The following is a 21,574-nucleotide window of genomic DNA, read 5'->3' as shown; positions in this document are numbered from 1 at the left end:
ACAGAGCGAGACTCCGTCTCAAAAAAAAAAAAAAAAAAAAAAAAAAAAGAAAAAGAAGCAGAGGAAAAAGAGATATGTAGGCCCAGCACCGCGGTTCATGCTTGTCATCCCAGCAGTTTGGGAGGCCAAGGAGGGTGGATCACTTGAGGTCAGGGGTTCGAGACCAGTTTGGCCAACATGGCAAAACTCTGTCTCTACTAAAAGTACAAAAACCAGCTGGGCGTGGTGGCGGGTGCCTGTAATCCCAGCTGCTCAGGAGGCTGAGGCAAGAGAATCACTTGAACCCAGGAGGCAGAGGTTGCAGTGAGCCAAGATTGCACCACTGCACTCCATCCTAGGTGACAGAGTGAAACTGTGTCTCAAAAAAAAAAAAAGATAAGTAATATGGCTAATTGCACCAGACTGCCAGACTGAATAGTGTTCCCCTCAATTTCATATCAATCCAGAACCTGTGATGTGACCTTATTTGGAAATAGAGTCTTTGCAGATGTCATCAAGTTAAGATGAGGTCATACTGGAGTAGGGTGGGCCTTCAATCCAATGACTGGTATTTTTATTAGAGGAGGGGAGTCTGGCCACTGACATGAAAGAACACCACGTAACAACAGAGGCAGAGATAGGAGTCCTCAAGCCCAGAATGCCAAGGATTCCAGCAGGCACCAGAATCCAGGAGAGAGGCAAAGAATGGATTCTCTGTCAGAGCCTTCAGTCGTAACCTTGATTCTGGACTTCTGGCTTTCCGAACTGTCAAAGGACAAAGTAATGTTTTTTTGTTTTTGTTTTTGTTTTTTTTGAGATGGAGTCTCGCTTTGTCACCCAGGGTGGAGTGCAGTGGCACCATCTCGGCTCACTGCAAGCTCCGCCTCCTGGGTTCATGCCATTCTCCTGCCTCAGCCTCCCGAGTAGCTGGAACTACACGCGTGTACCAATACGCCCAGATAATTTCCGGATTTTTCGTAGAGATGGGGTTTCACCTTGTTAGCCAGGATGGTCTCGATCTCCTGACCTCGTGATCTGCCCGCCTCGGCCTCCCAAAGTGCTGGGATTACAGGTGTGAGCCACCGCACCCGGCCAGGACAAAGTAATGTTTTAAGCTGTCCAGTTTGGAGTAATTTGTTCCAGCAGTCCTAGAAAATTCATTTGTTCACAAACGACAAGGAGCCAATAGAACCGGGCGTGGTGGCTTGAGCGTGCAGTCCCGGCTAGTCACCCCAGACCCTGTTGGGCATAAGAGTTTGTGTCTGAAAGTCACAGTTCCCCACTGGCCGTGAGTAGGCAGAAGGAGAAACCAGTGATGAATCAGTTCGTGGCCTCACAGGAAGCCCGGCTTTCCTGTCAACAAAGAAGAATGAAAAGCCGTCGGCCTCAGGCCAGAGGGCTATCCACCTGGCCACTGTCACGAGGCTCAGATGGAAAGAAACACTTTCATAAGGGGGTGGGGAGAAGGAGAGCCCGACGAACCACATTTGGCATCTGACCCCTGAGTCGCCCTTTCTGCTCAGAATGAGAGTGTGACGGTAGAGACAGCACATGAGAAAAAAAAAATGTGTGAGCTTCGAAAATCTCAGCTTAAATAATGGAATTAGTATTTCCTCACTAACCTGCTAGACACTGAAAGCAGAAGTTCCTAAGCATTTGGCAACCCAGGCCCTTTTGAGAATCTGGTAAATGCTAATGGATGGATGAAGTCTCTCCCCAGAAAAATATTCCTATATGCAAAATTTGGGGTGACATTCCAGGGCATCTTGAGCTCCTAGAGCCCATTTATTGACAAACAAATATTAATTGTCCACTATGTACCAGGTACTGCGCTACATGCTAGGAATATAAGCGGGAAAGAATAGATGAGGCATTTTTCTTCCTGAAGTCCAGAGCTAGGAGGGAGGTGTGTAAGGAGGGAGGCTGCCATAACAAATTACCACAAGCTATGTGGTTTAAAACAACAGTACAGGCCACACATGGTGGCTCAGACCCGTAATCCCAACACTTTGGAAGGCCAAGGCGAGTGGATCACTTGAGGTCAGGGGTTCGAGACTAGCCTGGCCAACATGGTGAAACCCCATCTCTACAAAAATACAAAAATTAGCCAGGCATGGTGGCAGATGCCTGTAATCCCAGCTACTCGGGAGGCTGAGGCTAGAGAATCGGTTGAACCTGGGAGGTGGAGGTTACAGTGAGCCAAGATCGTACCATTGCACTCCAACCTGAGCAACAGAGCTAGACTCTGTCTTAAAAAAAATAATAATAATACAGTATAGGAGGCTAAAAGTCTGAAATGAAGATGTCAGCCGGGCTGGTACCTTCTGGAGGCTCTGAGGGAGAATCTGTTCCGTGTCTCTCTCCTGGTTCTGGTGGTTGCCGGCGGTCACTGGTGTTCCTGGCTTGTAGAGGCACGCCTCCAATCTCTGCCTCCATCTTCACGTCACCATCCCTCTGTGTGTCTCTGTGTCTTCTCCTCTTCTTACAAGGAAACGTCACTGGATTTAGGACCCACCCTAAATCGATTCTGAGATCATCGAGAGCCTTAACTCACAACATTTGCAAAGACCCTATTTCCAAATAAGGGCACATTCTGAGGCTCTGGATGGACATGAATTTAGGGAGTGTGCTATTCAACCCAACGTAGTGGTCAGATGATTGAACAGCCACCACGGAAAGCAGCGAGGACCATCACAGAACGCCCGAGGCATCCACGAACGCTTTCCTGAGGCCCTCGTGTACAACTGAGACCTACGTAGTGACTAGAAACTAATTAAACAGAGGAAGTGGAGAGTGCACCAGGATGAACCCATCACACAGATGAGGGGAGGGCTCACCCCAAGACCACTCAAGAGAGAGGGGGCGGTGAAGAAACCAGTTTGGGGTTTTGTTGGTTTTGTTTGCTTGTTTTGAGACAGAGTCTCACTCTGTTGCCCAGGCTGGAGTGCAGCAGTGCAATCTCAGCTCACTGCAACCTCCACCTCCCAGGTTCAAGCGATTCTCCTGTGCGCCACCACATCCGGTTAATTTTTGTATTTTCAGTAGAGATGGGGTTTCACCATGTTGACCAGGCTGGTCTTGAACTCCTGTCCTCCAGTGATGTGCCCACCTTGGCCTCCCAAAGTGTTGGGATTACAGGCGTGAGCCACCGCGCCCAGCCAAACACCAGTGGTATAGGGTTTGAGTTTTATCCTTCGGGCTAAAAATGTCTTTGAAGGACTGGAAGAAGAAGAGTGTTTTTACAAAGTTCACCTTGATGGGGGTGAGGAAGAATTGGAGTGGGTGAGAACAGATGCAGAAACCGCCACCCACCAAGGGTGCATATCTCAGGAAAAGCATCAAGCTCTAGGATGCAAGTGGCCAAAATTCTGTGGAGATGCCCCATGCGTCATCCTAAGTGGTGAGCTGAAATGATTCCCCCCGAACCACACGGAGGAGTTTCGCCCAATGCAGACAGGATCCGAGCTGGACAATCAGACCAACGTTAGCTCAAGAAGAAAATCCTGAAGCCTGAAAGCTCTAACGCTTGTTTTCCATCTAAGTGGGAAAAGGAGCTGGGTGTTTTAACAAAAATCTGCAATAGCTGTTTCCTAAACACTTCGACGCATCAGATGCATAGGCTCCTCTTTTGCAGTCCCTTAGAATTCAGTGTGCCTTAAACATAAGCCATGCCTCTCATAAATAAGTGAGTCATGTCTCCCACGCTTCACACACTCTCCGCTGCTCTTCAAAGGCCATCTCCTCCCTTGAAACCCCAGGTTGGGTTCCATACCCTCGCCTCTGTTCTCCAAAACCTCTGGATGTTGGGGCTGGGTGCGGTGGCTCATGCCGGTAATCCCAGCATTTTGGGAGGCCAAGGTGGGCGGATCACCGGAGGTTAGGAGTTCAAGACCAGACTAACTAACATGGAGAAACCCCATCTCTACTAAAAATACAAAATTAGCTGGGCGTGGTGGCATGCAGCTGTGATCCCAGCTACTTGGAAGGCTGAGGCAGGAGAATCACTTGAACCCAGGAGGTGGAGGTTGTGGTGAGCCGAGATCGTGCCACTGCACTCCAGCCTGGGCAACAAGAGTGAAACTCTGTCTCAACAACAACAACAACAACAAAAATCAGGATGTGGGCTCAGAAGCTATCTGCTTATAATTCTTATTTCTCTTATTTCCCTTTCTTTCCTTTTTTTTTTTTTTTTTTTGAGACAGTCTTGCTCTTGTTGCCCAAGCTGGAGTGCAGTGGTGCGATCTCAGCTCACTGCAACTTCCGCCTCCCGGGTTCAAGTGATTCTCCTGCCTCAGCCTCCCGAGTAGCTGGGATCACAGGTGCCTGCCACCGTGCCCGGCTAATTTTTGTATTTTTAGTAGAGATGGAGTTTCACTATGTTGGCCAGGCTAGTCTCCAACTCTTGACCTCAGGAGATTCGCCCACCTCGGCCTCCCAAAGTGCTGGGATTACAGGCGTGAGCCACTGCGCCCGGCCTATTTACTTATTTTTTAAGAGACAGAGTCTCACTCTGTCACCCACACTGGAGTGCAGTGGCACAATCATAGCTCACTGCAGCCTTGAACTCCTGGGATCCAGTGATCCTCCCACTTCAGCCTCCCAAGTAGCTAGGATCACAGGAGTGTGCCACCACCGCTGGCTAACTTGCTTTTATTTTTTGTAGGAGTGGGATCTCGCCAGGTTGCCCAAGCTGGTCCCAAAATCATGGGCTCAGATGAACCTCCTGCCTGAGCCTCCCCCAGCATTGGGATTACAGCCATGAGCCACTGCATCCAGCTCCTTACTTTCCTTTTAACCTGTCTCCTCTACCAGACAATGAATAACTTAAGGGCAAAAATGTTTTATCTTGTTCACCTCTGTACTCCTAGCGCCTAACACATAATAAATGTTATGAGATAGATGGATGGGTGCTAGATGGCAGGATTTCTTCACGATGCTATGCTAGCTTCAAACCAAATTAATTAATAGGTTAATTAAATCAGCATGGGTCCATCAATGACTCTTTAAGTGCTTTGCACGGCCCCTTCCCCTCTCAAGAACAGGAGTAAGACATCCAAAGACAGGTTGGCCTGGCATCTCAAGACTCACCTCATTCCCTCCGAAGCCATCTTATCAAGGTTGGCAGTGTCCTTTGTTTCTGCCCAGTTTGCTCCCAGGTCACCCCACCCCATGTCATCGGCCAAAATAATCACAAAGTTTGGCTTCCGGCCTCTTGTTTTCCCACTGATGCAAAAATCCACAAGAGGATAAAGAAATCCTGAGAAACTCACTCCCGCCAACAAAACCTTTAGAAAAAGCCAGCCCATGGCGGTTAAGGCAGGATTCCGATTGTCTGGAGCGACGGCAGCCACCACTAGAGACTTTTCTGACAGCTTCTTTCTGCTGACTTTCAAAGCAGGAAGTCTCTGGGGAGCAGAGGTGGCGTATGCAAGAAGATGCTGGTGGCAGCGGTGATGGTGGTGATAACGGCTATAGGAGTGTTGGGGGCGATAGAAATGAGGCCCCCATCTGGAATCCTAATTCAGAAGAATCAGGAAATGTGCAATCCCTAATTTGGCTTGATCTTCTATGGTCAGTGTTTCCTCACTGCAGCTCGGTAAAATGACTGGTTGTGTTCAATAATTTGACATCAATGTCAATAACTGCTCTTTGGCCACTAAGAAAGTGACCCTCCTGTATTGAGGGCTGTAGAGCCACAGCACAGGCCTTACATCTGTCTGGGACTCCATCTGGTGACTACAGGATGAGTTCTCGCATCTGCAGAACACCTGGATGTTCTAGAAGCCACAGTCAGCCCCGAATAAGTTTCTGAGTTCCAGATGGTTGAGGGCTTCATGTTTCTGTAAGGTTTCCTGAAAGAACAAAAATTGACAAGAAAACAGAGTTAAAACTGCCAGTGCAGCTGTGTTTTACTCAGTAGCTTAGGAAATAATCACTTTTCCATGCCAACAGATGTTTTTATTCAGATATTTAACTGATTCATCTGTTTCTCCACCTGAAAAATAGTGATGATAATAATACTCGCAATGGACCTGTAGTGACAGGGTTGGAAGTAACATTAGAGATGATCTCTGCCAGCCCACTCACTGTATAGATGAGGATATTGAGGCCCAGTGTTCTGGGTGGGACTAGGACCAGCCCCCAATGCTGCTAAATCCCAATGTGCCACTGAGAATTCTAGAAGGAGAGGTAAGACCCTTATTACCAAGACATGGTTATATGTAACAGTCATGCTATAACCTAATGTTTCTACATTAAAAAAAAAAAAAATTGGAGATAGGGTCTTGCTACGTTGCCTAGGCCAGTCTTGAACTCCTGGCTCCAGTGATCCTCTTGCCTCAACCTCCCACATAGCTGGGATTATAGGCATGTGCCACCATGCCCAGCTAAAATTCTTTTTTTTGAGACTGAGTCTCACTCTATCACCCAGGCTGGAGTGCAATGGCACAATCTTGGCTCACTGAAACCTCTGCCTCCCGGGTTCAAGAAATTCTCGCCGGGAGTGGTGGTTCACACCTGTAATCCCAGCACTTTGGGAGGCCAAGGTGGGCGGCTCACCTGAGGTTGGGAGTTTGAGACCAGTCTGATCAACATGGAGAAACCCCAGCTCTACTAAAAATATAAAATGAGCTGGGTGTGGCGGCACATGCCTGTAATCCCAGCTACTTGGGAGGCTGAGGCATGAGAATCGCTTGAACCCAGGAGGTGGAGACTGTGGTGAGCCAAGATCGCACCACTGAACTCTAGCCTGGGCAACAAGAACAAAACTCCATCTCAAAAAAAACAAAAAAAAGAAAAAAGAAATTCTCATGCCTCAGCCTCCTAGTAGCTGGGATTACAGGTGCCCACCAACACATCCCGGCACATTTTTGTATTTTTGGTAGAGATGGGGTTTCACCATGTTGGCCAGGCTGGTCTCAAACTCCTGACCACAAGGGATCTGCCCGCCTTGGCCTCCTTAAGTGCTGGGATGACAGGCGTGAGCCACCACACCCAGGCCCAGCTAAAATTCTTAACAGAAGTTAATCTGAGGGAAAAGGAAATGGTTTTAAAAAGTTAATAATAGAATCTAGGTAGAGGATATATGGGTGCTTACTATAGAACTCTTTTAATTTTGCTGTATGTTTGTAATTTTCATAATAAAATGTCAGAAAAAAATTCATAATTTTTTTTTTCATGGAAATGTGTCCCTTTGCATCCTACCCATGTAATTTTAATAAGAAAATCTAAAGACATATTCAGCCAGTGGTGCGTCCTACACGTGGAGGTACATACGAATCTGCTGTGGATTTTGTGTTTATTAAACCGCAGATTCAGTAGGTGACACTGGGCCTGGGATCTGCATTTCTAACAAGCCCATGTGAGGCCTGTACTGCTCGTCTTTGGATCACACTTTAAGTAGCATAGGTGCTGGAAAACAAAAACATCATGAGTCTAGTGCAAGAAGAAAAAAGAAACTGCTTAATCTAACTGATGGCTCAACTTCAGTGGACAAACAAAAGCAACAAATCAGACTGAGTTTTGAAAGACGGGAATTGAAGGTTATACTTTAAGCTAGAGATTGCAAATGGAGCCAAGGATAAAACTAGATTAGCTCTAGTTCACTTAAAAGCCCTAAATTTGCAAGTTTATTTTATTTATGTATTTATTTATTTTTAAAGAGACAGATCCCAGCTCACCGCAGTCTCAAACTCCTGGGTTCAAACGATCCTCCTGCCTCAGCCTCCCGGGTAGCTAGAACTACAAGTGTATGCCACCAAGCCCAGCTAATTTTTTTTATTTTTTGTACAGATTGGGTCTCACTATATTGCCCAGGCCAGTCTGGAACTCCTGGGCTCAAGTGATCCTCCCACCTCAACCTCTCAAAGTGCTGGGATTACATGCATAAGCCACCACATCCAGTCAATTAGGAAGTTTAATAAGGAGGAACAGAGTTGAAATTGTGGACCAAATAAAAATTTCAGTTGGCTGGGCATGGTGGCTCATTCCTGTAATCCCAATACTTTGGAAGGCCGAGGCAGAAGGATTACTTGAGGCCAGGGGTTCAAGATTAGCCTGGCCAACATAGTGAGACCTTATCTCTATATTTTTTAATCTAAAATTAACAACAACAACAACAACAAAGTTTCAGTGGAACACCCAATGTATGAAGCAGATTAAAGGAGAACCAATGTGTAAAAAAGATGGGCCTGGGATTATGACAGACACTTTTTCCAGTTGTACATCCTCGCCACCCAACCCAATTGATCAATCCACGTGGATGGGGGTGGTTAGAGGTATGTAAATTCTGGAAGACCTGGATAAAAACCAAAAGAATGGGCAAATACACACTTCATCAAAATAAAAAGAAATCCAAGTACACAGTCATGTCATCTGGAGGCCAATGAATCAATTGTTCAGAAACGCAAATTCTTTTGTTTCCCAAAAGGAGATGTATTATCTCAAACTCAATTAGACTCAACTGGTATTTGTTGATCTTGAGACTCCAAAGATGTCTCCCTTTGTAGGAGAAAGAGCCTTAGCACAAGGAGGGTAGTTAACAAATGCCTGTGGTCCCACTGCTTGATTCCAAGATCATTCTACTGGCTTCTGACCATGTGCAACAGACACAGGAGACTTTTCCTCTTAAAGTTTCTTAGCTTGGAACACTAGAGCAGCCTCATGCCTGGTCAATAATTCATTTCAGAATGGATCCAATGTAGAAGACTTCAGGGAAAAAAAATTCACTTAAGAAAGAAGCTAAAATTAAGGTAAGAATATAAATAAACAGATTGTGTTTCTTCAGTGTTCCATGATGAAACATTCCATTGAGGATTTTCAAAGAGAATCATTACTTAAAATTTTCATAGAATGGAAATAAGCAAATCTAGCCAGCACACCATTGCATTATTCTTCACACCCACACCTCCAGGGAGACATTTAATCCTTTCCCCATTTTTGTTTTAACTAAATGGAAAAGGCAGACCAGATACTCAAAGAATGGATGCCCAGGTACAGACTTTGATTAAGATCTAAGCTCAAACTTAGAGCTCAAGTGTGATAAAGAAAATGGGGCTGGGCGCGGAGGCTCATGCCTGTAATCCCAGCACTTTGGGAGGCCAAGGCAGGCGGATCACCTGAGGTCAGGAGTTCAAGACCAGCCTGGCCAACATGGTGAAGCCCTATCTCTACTAAAAATACAAAAAAATTAGCTGGGCATAGTGGCGTGCACCTGTAGTCCCAGCTACTTGGGAGGCTGAGGCAGGGGAATCACTTGAACCTGGGAAGCGGGGGTTGCAATGAGCTGAGACTGCACCACTGCACTCCAGCCTGTGCAAAGGAGTGAGATTCCATCTCAAAAAATATATATATATATAAGGAAAATGGTCCCATAGCCAGACTCAGTGGCTCATGCCTGTAATTCCAGCACTTTGGGAGGCAAGGTGGGAGGACTGCTTGAGCCTGAGAGTTGGAGACCAGCCTGGGCAAGATGGCGAGACCCGATCTCTACAAAACAATTAAAAAATTAGCCAGGCATGGTGGTGTACGTCTACAATCCCAGCTACTCAGGAAACGGAGGTGGAAGGACCACTGGAGCCCAGGAGTTCAAGGCTGTAGTGAGCTATGATGGTGCCATTGTACTCCATCCTGGGCAACAGAGCAAGATCCTGTCTCTGAAAGCAATACCTCCAAACATACAGCTATATAAGCCAAGCATTTGATTGCATCTAGCCCTTAGAACAAATGAAGAAAAGAAAATGGCCTTGCTTGCTGCCCTCAGATCTTATCTGATGTTATTTTGCCAGCTTTTTCTTTCTCCATCACTCTCAGAAAGGAAAGTAGACACAGGGAAGGAGCATTCCTGGCTATAAAGAAAGGCAGAGTCTTTGGCAAATACAGTGTCCACCCCTCCTTCCACTGGGGCAGAAGGTACTCGGCCATGTCAGTCAACAAATCCCACAACGAAGGCCCATCTGCTCCATCAGAGCACAACGGACTGTGAAAGATCCTTGCTGAGGACAAGCATGAACAATTTCCCACATCTCATACTCCCCAAGCAGGAGTAGAGTGAACTTTAGTTGACAATCAGCTTTACCCATGATTCCTGTTCTTCTCCACGACCCCCATTTTAAAGTAGGGCTGCTAAGTGTGCTCAAGTTTGACCTCCCTCAGTTTCCAATCTTGCTTAGGGGTAAAGGTACTGATAAACAGCCAAATGACCCACAGGCAGGCTGTGGGCCAGAAGCACTGAGAAGCAAATGGAATACAGCAACCTGAAGATCCACTGAGCAGTGTCTGAAAACACAGAGCTGAAGTCCTTGGGCTTCCTGAGCCACTCACTTCATCACCTGACCCTCATTTCCCATGGGCCTCCCTGTGGCCAAGCATCCTCCTAGAGAACCTTGAAAACAGCTGAAATAACAAGAAGGTCGGGCAGACCTTTCTGGCAGAGGGTTCTGTTGGTTTTCCAGAGACAAAAGCATCTGATGAGCTGAGGCCAAAAAAGACAAAAGAGCAGTCGGGGAGCGGGTCTCTGGGATGTGAAGTCCTGTTGTTTTACTCCCCAAAATCAGAACATGGTCTGTGTGCTGGCTGGGGGCCAGGAGCCATCAGGGGCTGTCAGAAGGGGCCATCGTTGGGCATCAGCTGTTCATGTGTTGTCTGAAGCAACTCCCCAGTGCATTCTGTCATTTGTCCACCAAATTTGTACTGACTGACAGGTTTTAAACCAGGCACGGTGCATACAGCCATGAATGAAACAGACAAAAATCCCTGCCCTCACACCACTTACTTTTTTGAGAGTGAGGGGAGAAACGAAATCAATAAAATGTAAATAGCACGGAGGACATCAAAGAAGGAGCTCAGGCGTGGGATGGAGGCTGCAAAGTTAAAGGGGGTGGTCTGGGACAATCTCATCAAGAAAGTGCACTTTGGATAAGGATCTGTATGAGGTCAAGGAGGAAGCTACGCAGCCATCAGGAAGCCATGCAGGAAAGGTAGAGAAACTGGGAAAGGCTGAGGTCTGGCACAAGCAAGGAGCGGCAAATAAGCCACTGCAGAAGCAATGGAGAGACAAAGAGCAGGAATTAGAGTCAGAGGAAAGAAAGGCTTTTGCTGCGAGAGATGGGAAGCCAGAGGGATTGAGCAAGAGCAGCAGGCTCTGGCTTACATTGTAACAGAATCCCTGCCCTGGTGAGAATACACAAATGCCCTGCAGGGCGGCAGATGAAACAAGCAGCTGAGTTAGGAGTCCCTTGCATGGGTCCAGGTGAGTTCAGGTGAGAGACAGTGCTAAAGCGAGACAAGCAAAATGCCTAGGGCACAAAACGTCAGGAGGTGGCCCTTCTGCTCAGGTGGCCACCCTGTACTCACACTACCTGGGCAGTGAGCACTTCCTTACATGTTGCCTCACCCTAGTCCATCCAGGTGAAAAGGAAAACACAGTTCCCACCATAGCCAGGACAAAGGTTTATTTATTATCTACACATAATAAACATCCTCGTGTCCCAGTCTTTTGCCCATAGACCCCAACATGTAATTTTGAGGCTGGCCCAACTTGGAAAGACTGCTTTCTTAGAGTGTGGGGACTAAGGGATAGTAGTCTAAGCTCAACAGAGGATGCAAAAGACATCTTTGAATGCCTCTATCCAGACTGGGAGAGCAATTTCACTTAGGTAATTAAAATGCTTTTTTTTTTAAAAAAAAAAAAAAAAAAAAAAAAAAAAGTTTGGAGACCTCACGCCAGACACTGTTTGGGACAATATCATCTCTGTGAACCCAACGATGCCAGGAAACCCATCCACAGGGGGCATACGACATCCTGCCTCGTTTTAGGCTCGAACCACCTGTTGAGACTGTCACAGAAGAAAGCCATATTGCAGGAGCCAATTTGAGAGAGCCCAGGTGGTATCACGCCATGCATCTAAAAACCCAGTAGCCCTGAGGAAATTATATCTGTGTCCTGGCTCACAGATCAGAGAGAGGACATGGACCTCTGGATAACATCTTTTCTCTAAAAGTCTATCCTCCACTTGAGAAGGAAAATCCTGAGGGGTGTGATCAAGAAGAAAGCTCCAGGAAAACTGTCTGAAATTAGCTCCCTGGAAGCCTGTTTGCCACATTTTTAAGAACTTTTCACAAAACTGTATTTACTTATCACTTATTACACATTTTATTATGGAACTTGTCAAACACACCAAAATTGAGAAACTCACATTTACTTACCCAACATCGCAATTCAACAATTATCAACATATGGTCAGGCTGGCCCTCTCCTTCAATTTCCCTTTGCCTCCCTCTCCACGTATGCTGGATTATTTTGAAGTAAGCCCCAGGCCAGGGGTGGTGGGCCACACGTGTAATCCCAGTGCTTTGGGAGGCTGAGGCAGGAAGATCACCTGAGGCCAAGAGTTAGAGGCCAGACTGGGCAACACAGCAAGACCCCATCTCTCTAGAACAACAACAACAACAACAAAATAGCTGGGTGTGGTGGCATGTGCTGTAGTCCCAGTTGCTAGGGAGGCTGAAGTGGGAAGATGGCTGGAGCTGAGGAGTTCGAGGCTGCAAGTGAGCCGTGATCATGTCATTGCACTCCAACCTGGCCAACAGAGCAAGACCCTGTCTCTTAAAAAATAAAAAGCAATCCCAGACATCATATAATTTTATCCAAAAGTATTTTGGTACGATTCTCTAAAAGTTAATTCTTAGTATATAACTACAATTCCATAACACTCTCCTTTTAAAAATTAACAATTGATAGTATCATCAAAAACTCAATCACAGTTCAAATGTCCTCCATTGTCTTATCAGTATTTTTTTTTTAACAGTTAGTTTGTTCTAATCAGTATCCAGACAAGGTTCACAATACACTGCACTTGGTTCACGTGTCTCTTTTCTTTTCATTTATGGCTCCCCTCCTCCTTTCTCTGCATAGATTTGTAAATAAGTTATGTTGTTTGCCCTGTAACATTTCTCAAATTTTGGATTTAGCTGATTGTATCCTCTATTGAAATGTTCCCTGGACCCCTGTTTTCCCTGTAAACTGGCTTGTAGATCTAGGATGAGATCCGATCCAGGTTCGATTTTTTTTTTGGCAGGCCCACCTCATGCATCGTATCTTTCCCCTTGTCACATGCAGCCTGTAAATCAGTGGTTTACATGTCAAAGTTCCATTTTTTCAGCTAGGCGCAGTGGCTCATGCCTGTAATCCCAGCACTTTGGAAGGCCAAGGCAGGTGGATCACCTGAGGTCAGGAGTTTGAGACCAGCCTGGTCAACATGGTGAAACCCCATCTCTACTGAAAATATAAAAATTAGCCAGGCATGGTAGTGGGTGCCTGTAATCCCAGCTACTTGGGAGGCTGAGGCAGGAGAATTGCTTGAACCCAGGAGACGGAGGTTGTAGTGAGCCAACACAGTGCCACTGCACTCCAGCCTGGGCAACAGAGTGAAACTCTGTCTCAAAAAAAAAAACAAGTTCAATTTTTTCCCTTTGTCATTTTTGCATGAGAGTAGGAAACTTTCTCTTTTTTTTTTTTTTTTTTTTTTGAGATGGAGTCTTGCTCTGTCACCCAGGCTGGAGTGCAGTGGCCGGATCTCAGCTCACTGCAAGCTCCGCCTCCCGGGTTTACTCCATTCTCCTGCCTCAGCCTCCCGAGTAGCTGGGACTACAGGCGCCCGCCACCTCGCCCGGCTAGTTTTTTGTATTTTTAGTAGAGACGGGGTTTCACCGTGTTAGCCAGGATGGTCTCGATCTCCTGACCTCGTGATCCGCCCGTCCCGGCCTCCCAAAGTGCTGGGATTACAGGCTTGAGCCACCGCGCCTGGCCGGAAACTTTCTCTTAAGAAAAACAGTGCTTTGTACTATCTTTTCTATTTCTGTAGATTTACCCTTGCCCTGGATCCATTCCACTTCCACATAATGAAATATGTTACTCTGTTATAAACTAAAAGTTTGTGTGCCCCCAAAATTTGTATGTTGAAGCCCTAACTCTCAGTGTGATGATATTTGAAGATAGGCCTTTGTAGGGTGATAAAGCTTAGATGAAGTCATGAGGTGATGGGATTAGTGCCCTTACAAGAAGAAACATCAGAGAACTTGTTCGCTCATTCTCTCCGCCATGTGAGGACACAGCAAGAAGGTGGCTGTCTGCAGGCCAGGAAGAGAGCCCTCACCAGGAACTAAATTGGCCAGCACCTTAATCTTTGACTTTCCAGCCTCCAAAGCTGTAAACAATAAATTTCTGTTGTTTGGGCTGTATTTTTGTAAATTTCTGTTCTTAGTCTACAGTATTTTTCTTTCTTTCTTTCTTTCTTTTTTTTTTTTTTTTTTTTTTGAGACAGAATCCCACTCTATCACCCAGGCTGGAGAGCAGTGGAGCAATCTCAGCTCACTGCAACCTCCACCTCCTAGGTTCAAGAGATTCTCGTGCCTCAGCCTCCCAAATAGCTGGGACCACAGATACATACCACCATGCCCAGCTAATTTTTATATTTTTAGTAGAGACAGGGTTTCACCAGACTGGTCTTAAACTTCTAACCTCAAGTGATCCACCCATCTCACCCTCCCAAAGTGTGGGGATTACAGGCATGGGGCAACAAGCCCAGCCTAGTCCATGGTATTTTGTTATGACATCCTGAGTACCCCAAGACAGATTCCCACTAAAGTTTTACCTGGGAATCTCTGAAGCCAAGGCTCAGGTAGGGGCAGAAGTAGAGGTAAGACCCAAACTTAGAAAAAAAAACCCACTCAATTTAGTGAAGCCGTTACTTAGCACATTTGCCTTTTGGGGAATTGACTTTTGAGATGTGTTGTCTTATTTCCAGAATAGTATGTATCCAGGATTCAGCAGTGATTTGCTAGCTGTGTGACCATGGATATGTTACAGAATCTCTTTGTGTCTCAGTTTTCTCCCTTACCTGAAAAATGCAGTTTTAGCCTGGAATTAGATATCAGGGAAAAAAAAAAAAAAAAAAAAAAGTCATAGTAAACTTTCTCAACCCCAAACACAATGTGAGAATGAAATAATCCTACCCAAGTTCTCAGTAAGTGCTAAGAAATATTGGCTACTGTTAGTCCATCTCTTGATTGTTTTGAGGATAAAGGGATAATAAATATGAGAACACACTGAAAATGTCCTGTGCAAGCCAAAGCATTACTAACATTAAAATAAAACATAATGGCCAGGCACAGCGGCTCACGCCTGTAATCCCAACACTCTGGGATGCCGAGACAAGAGGATCACTTGACCCTAGGAGTTCCAGACCAACCTGGGCAACATAGCAAGACCCCGTCTCTATTAGAAAAAAATTTTTTACTCCCTGAAGCTACTGGCTGAATCTGCCAGAACTGTTTGTTAGCAAGCTCTGATGCTGGTTTCTGAACCTAGAGAAGGCAGAAGCTACAAACACACCACCATAGTCTCAAACAAGGCAAAGAAGAAATAAAGAGTGATTTCAGTTTGCATTTTCAACGTTCCAAACTATGGTTCCGTGTTACACAATCCCATGACTATCTGTGCCATCTTGGCTAAACCTGAGCCAGGTCCCTTCAGCTAAGCAGACTCTAATAATAGCTGGCATCCTTGGAGTATGCTGCCTTCCAGCAAATCTGGTTTTGGACAATTTAACAATATGAGGTCAAGACGTAGGGTGCGTGTGAGGGGAATCTCCCCTTTGTTGATGTTACTTGAAAATGGAAGTTACATTTCCATATCAGAAACATTTCAAAAGAACTCTTTGTCCATGATGCTTGGCTAGCTAGGTGCTCAAGCAAGAAAGAGCCACAACTCTGGGGTGGAAACTATGTAAAGGCAGGGACATTCTGTATAGTTTATGCACTGCATAATTCCGGCAACTGGTCCAGAAGGTATTCAGTCAATATTTGCTGGATGAATGCATGTAACACGAACATCGACAGCCCAGCCGGCTCTGCCCCACCCTGCCAGCTTCATCTCATCATTCTCCTAAACTTAGATGACTTTTCTAAGTTCTTTCTCGGAAGACATTCACTTGTAATTCTCACTTGTAAAACTGCACTTGTTGAAATGCTGTTTTAGGTAACAATCACATGTGTCCTGTCTTCTGAACTAAACTATAAACACTATGAGAGAAGGAACCACATCCTCTGAGGTGTGGTTTTGTGGCCTGGGAGACAACAGTATTTGTCAGTGCTCATGAGTGGGCTATGGATGAGCAGAGGCTACCTGGATGGATGGATGAACGACGGGCGTGGGAGGGAAGGATGGAGGGATGGATGTTGCCTGGACCCAGTCCTGCTGTGTATCCCTAAAAAGCTCACCTAACTCCACAGCCCCCCACTGATCACAGCAAGGCGGGACCCCTCCTCACCATTTGCCCACAACACAATCCTGCAGCATCCTTCTAGTTTCTTCGCATCGTCCCCTAGCCATCTGGAAACTCATGGAGGCACTGGTCCTAAAGGGTTAAAATGGAAGCTTAACATTGCCTATTGTTCCTGGGAATCTAGAAGCACAGGACAGGAGGCACCTGTTTAGACAAGATAGGGAAAGTCAGCATCTCCCTTTAGGCAAGAAATATAGCAGGAGGGCAGGTTTTTATTCCTTGGGCCTTGAGGAACAGGGCAGGTGGGGCAACTTCAACAACCATCCGAAGAAAGCGTGACTCTATCGGGGCAAAATTCACTGGTCCCATATGCAGCCCTTCCCAATATTGCCAATGAGATTCCACGACCCACAACTGTGTCATACAGTTTAATGTGACATGCATTCACTCCTAAATGCAATGTGATTTAAATAATTTTGTTCTGAGATTTTGAGTTGGTCGGTTGGTTTGAGATAGCGTCTTATTCTGTCGCCCAGGCTGGAGTGCAGTGGTGTGACAGCACCACCACACCCAGCTAATTTTTTTAAAAGATATTTCTTAGGCCAGCGCAGCAGTTCATGCCTATAATCCCAGCACTGTGGGAGGCCAAGGCGGGTGGATCACCTGAGGCCAGGAGTTCGAGACCAGCCTGGCCAACATGGTGAAACCCTGTCTACTAAAAGTACAAAAATTAGCCAGGCATGGTGGTGCACACCTGTAGTCCCAGCTACTTGGGAGGCTGAGGCAGGAGAATCGCTTGAACCCGGGACGCAGAGGTTGCAGTGAGCCGAGATCACGCCTCTGCACTCCAGCCTGGGCAACAGAGGAAGACTCCGTCTCAAAAAAAAAAAAAAAAAAAAAATGTTTTAGATATGGTGTCTTGCCATATTGCCCAGGCTGGTCTCAATCTGCCTTCAAGCAATCCTCCTGCCTTCATGCCAAAAGCACTAGGATTATCACACTCAGCCTGGGTTTGTTTTTTAGGACTTTTGCAACAGCCTTGAGATAATTTACAGAAGCCTCCTGGAGGCTATGTTCTCTATTTTTTTTTTTTTTTAATTTTTAAGCAGTAATAGATGACAAAACTACAGGAGCAGTCAACTATGAAGACTGAGAAGCCTAGGAATGAAATTCAGTACTGATCAAGTAAAAGTTACTCCAGAGGTAATGCCAGAGACCAGCAATACATCGATACTGCACCAAATGGTAACGGGCACGACAGAAATCAATCATCGCCCGCCCCCACACACACGAGTGGGAAGATGACCCCAGTGGCCCCAAACACAGAATGGCCTCACCTACCTCCTACCTTCCTCTCATGCTGTTCACCTCTCCCCTGGCTCAGTACCCCCTGCCAGTCCTCCCAAGGTCCTCTCTGCCAGTTGAAGGCTTCCCTGATCACCATCCTCCTCAATCACCCAGGAATCACAGGTTGAAAGAGTCGCAGCCAAGAGTTAGGGAATCTGACCACGAGCCAATCCCAGTGCTAAGCCCCTTGCACGTGTTAATTCAGTTAACTTAGCAAGCGTACTAAGCCTTGCACACAACTCGGTAGTATTATTATTATCATCGTCATCACTATCTGTGCCTCAGAACCCCTTGGCAAATCTTTAAATTCCCCCAGAAGTGTGTGTTTCCCAGTTTGAAGGGCCCTGCCTTCCTACAAACTGTGAAATTTGTGGGGGGGGGGAGGGGACCACAAATCACAAAATAAACCTAGCAGAACTACCTAGACCATCAGTTCACTGTTGCTACATGGTGGAGTGTGTGAAGTTCCTGGCCAACTGAAGAAGCAGATATTAAAGTTTTAAAGCAAGAAATTGCTTCAGTGGCATACAAGTCACTCACCCAGAACACAGGCCCTTGGGTGGGAGCATGGTGGGAGGAACAGAGACTGGAAGAGGAAGAATGGAAGGGTGGTTGAGCCATCGAAGCCTCATGGAAGCCCCCTTCACACACTCTCCCTCTGTGATGGCTGCCCTGAAGAATCAGCCCCCAAAAGCAGGCTTGCGGGACCCTCTTCCCAGAGCTCCAGACCAGATTCCTTTCAGTCTACTTACCCAAGTTGAAGTTCTCACAGGCTGGTAAATGCAGTGAGCTTATTTGCAAGCCAGGGTCATATCTGCCTAGCAACCCAACACGAAGACTTGAAGGACTATAAACGTGGACAGAGAACAGGCAGGCCAACTTTACACAAAGGAATCTGTTCTCATGCAAATGACCCTGCAAGAGGGCTAGAAGAGGGAGCCTTGGGGACAGCTCTGAAGAGCCAATATTTTCCCCCAAGAAGATGTTGGGGGACTTCTTAAGGGCATCATGATGGCCTTGCCCACTGTAAAGGAAAGCCAAGAAGGGGCTCTGCCTGCCACTTGGGATCAGGCAGGCACAACGGGAGAGGCTACGAGGGGAGCTGAGCCCGTCACTTGATTTCCTGATTTTTCTGGTCCTGTACTCCAGACTCCAAAGGTTCTTTTGTTCTTATTTAGAACTAAACAGAGTTAGTTTTGTTTGGGGGCTAGGGGGTGTTGATTAGCATGGCAATGCAGTGCTTTCTCTGGAGAAGTTAAAAAAGCAGGGGTTTTTACGCTTGGTCTCATTAGGATTGAGGGAACAAGGTGAAGCCAGCCTCTAACTAGGGTGGGCAAAAGTCATGCTGCGTGACTTTTTTGTGACTAGCAAGGCTGTGCTTAGGTAGGGTTTCCAGCCACCTCTCCATTATTCAAACACAGATGGCAAATGTCATCTTTGGATGAGCTCTAGTTGTAAAAAGCGCTAGTGTGTATCTATAAACATGGTGTAACCTTAGGTCAATCCCTCCAGTGCTCAGTGCCTCAGCTTTCCTCAACTGTAAAATGGGAATAATGAGTGTCAACTACAGAAGGTTACTGATGGGGTTAAAATTGAATTACATGTATGGCACTTAATACAGTGTTGAGGACAAAGTAAACATTAAAAAAAGATTAATATTAATAAAATAGAAGAATAGTAATACATTACTAGTAAGAAAAATCTATTATTATTATTATTATTAGAATCATGCTCCCCAAAAGCCAGGTTTCACTTGCTCAAACATTCAGATGTGATTTTTCCAATCATTCATTCACTCCTGAGGCTTTAGGCATAATTTGTGTAATTTTTTATATCAAGAGACTGAAGTAAGGAGACTATGTGACTTGCTTCGAGTCACTCAGGTATATAATGGCAGGCTGCAACTTTAGGTTCCTAAGACACACAGAATATGCTGTCATATTACACACGACATTTCCATACATACAGTAACAGGTCCTAAATATTAAAGTGTAAGATCCTAAATATCAAAGATTATCTTACAGGCAGCACTGTATTAGCATGAAGTGTTCAAATCAGTTTCTAAATATCATTATATGTGGATCCTTTGAAGAACAACTCAGAAAAGGCTCTCACAGGGAGTGTGTTGGAGTCAGCAATTAATTGGCCTTGGTAAAGCATAAATCATAACAGCATCAAGAGCTAATGGGTACTGAGGCCTTACCAAATGCCAGTCACTGCGATCCGCACTTTACAAGTACCATAAATTAAACCCTCCAATTCTGGGAATACCACCTCCATTCCCATTTTACAGATCTGGAGAAATTAACGCTCTACGAGGTTAAATTACGTCTACAAGGTTGCAAAGCTACACAGCGGCCCCCTGGTTGTACAGGACTGACCATACAGGGCACCCTGTACCAACGAATCTTCTCCCCACTTACACAACCAGAACTTGTCAACAGCAAAGGATGGCATTTAACTCAGGAGAGCCTATCCCAAAATGGTGAGAGAAATCAGCGAGCAAGGAAGGCTTTTATTAAAATTCAGATCGCCGACTCCTCCCGGTGGCGACCCTCCGTGCACGCACTCCCAAACTAGGCTCTCTTGAGTTTCTGACATCAGACCCACATTCTCCGAACCCCAATGAAGGCAGCAGCCGGCGCCAAAGTCTGCAGAGGAATGCAAATAACATGGCCTTCGCTTGCGAGCAGTTTCCAAATTTGCCCTCGGGATGTGAGGTAGAGACCGAGAAGCTAAGTTTGCGCCCCCGCAGGCTCTGAAATGTCTAGGAACTGACACATGCTTTGTCCCCATGAGGAGCTCGTAACTGGGGTTTCGCGTGCATCATCCGCTTAGTTCACAGTGACCTTGGGGTCGGGGACTACGGGATGAGGGGCACAGACTGTCTAAACCTTCAGGTCCCCTACAGAGGGCTCCCCGCGGGTATGGGAGCCATGCACCTGTGCCGACGCCGCCTCTGCCTGGAGGGTGCGCGCGCGCCCTGGGCCGGGGATGCTGACTCAGCCCGGCGGCTCACATTCCTTTCGCGCAACGCGGATGCTGTTGCTGCTACTGCTGCTGCTGCTGCTGCCGGTGCAGCAAAGCGGGGGAAGCAAGGCACCCGCAGCGGCCCGGCCGCTCGCTCCCTGGGGCCCACTGCGGCACTCCCTCCCCACCGCCGGAAGGGGAACTGTGGGGGTGCGCGAGTTGACGAAACTGAGGGAAGTGGGCGCTGCAGGAGGAACTCAGGCGCCGCGCGCGCAGCTCACACCCAAACTGGAAGGAACCTGTTCTGCCCGGGGCGGGCGCGGAGCCGCCGCAGCCGCGAGCGCCGCGCGGAATCAGCCCCGGCGCGCGCGTTCCCCCTCCCCGCTAAATCCCTAAATCCTCAGGGTGCGGGCGGGACTGGGCGGTGGGTGCGCCGGGAAGGCGCCCGGGGGTGGGGACGAGGACCCCCGCGAGCGCGCCTGGCCGAGGTGCTCCGAGACAGGGTGCAGGCGCCCCCACCACCCCTGCACACTCGCGCTCCCACTAGCGTTGCAGCAAAGCTCCGGGGTCTGGGCGGGTCACGCGCGCAGAGGCGCGCCTGGGTTGGGAGATTGGGGCGTTGTGCCAAGGACCCCGGAGGCGCTGGTGGGGGCGGCCCGGCCCCGGACCGCGACGCGGTTACCTTCCGTGACCCCCAGCCCAGGAGGCAGGCGGGCGGGCGCGCGCCCGGCGCGGCCCAGGTCCACGTGGGCCGGCGCGCGCGCGCCAGGCAGGCCCCCTCCTTGGCTGCGCTCGGCGCTCGCAGCACATGGTCGGCGGCGGCGCGCCCCCGAGGCCGGCGGAGACCGGCTGCAGCCGGTATAGGATAAGAGCTTAGGCAGCGACGCGGGGCCGGGGCGCGGGCGGCAGCACGCACGGCCCGGGGCGCAGGCGGCCGGGGTGGGGGGCGGGGGGAGGGTGTGGCTCGGGTGCCTGAGTCGCGGGAGTGGGTGGAG

The 21,574-nt window shown here is 47.5% G+C and overlaps 1 protein-coding gene across 23 annotated transcripts in view; it reads right to left on the bottom strand.

The window, feature by feature from the left end:
• Nucleotides 1–21,574, bottom strand: part of ARSG (arylsulfatase G) — a 147,456-nt gene that overhangs the window by 93,640 nt on the left and 32,242 nt on the right. For 10 of the 23 annotated variants that reach the window (XR_012426057.1, XR_012426056.1, XR_012426061.1 and 7 more), the window contains exon 2: nt 5,068–5,831. Coding sequence is in view for 8 of the 23 variants with exons in the window: in XM_005584777.4 (XP_005584834.3) it covers nt 5,068–5,285 (218 nt within the window). In the remaining 15 variants the exon portion in view is untranslated. Of the gene's footprint in view, nt 1–2,300; nt 2,507–5,067; nt 5,832–18,361; nt 18,433–20,551; nt 21,326–21,574 lie in introns of those variants that run through there. The other 13 variants (XR_012426062.1, XR_012426058.1, XR_012426060.1 and 10 more) reach the window with 4 other exon arrangements.

This window comes from Macaca fascicularis, chromosome 16, assembly GCF_037993035.2.
Source record: "Macaca fascicularis isolate 582-1 chromosome 16, T2T-MFA8v1.1".
Taxonomy (NCBI): Eukaryota; Metazoa; Chordata; class Mammalia; order Primates; family Cercopithecidae; genus Macaca; species Macaca fascicularis.
The sequence above is the reverse complement of the archived record's forward strand: the minus strand, read 5'-3'. Positions and strand labels throughout refer to the sequence as shown.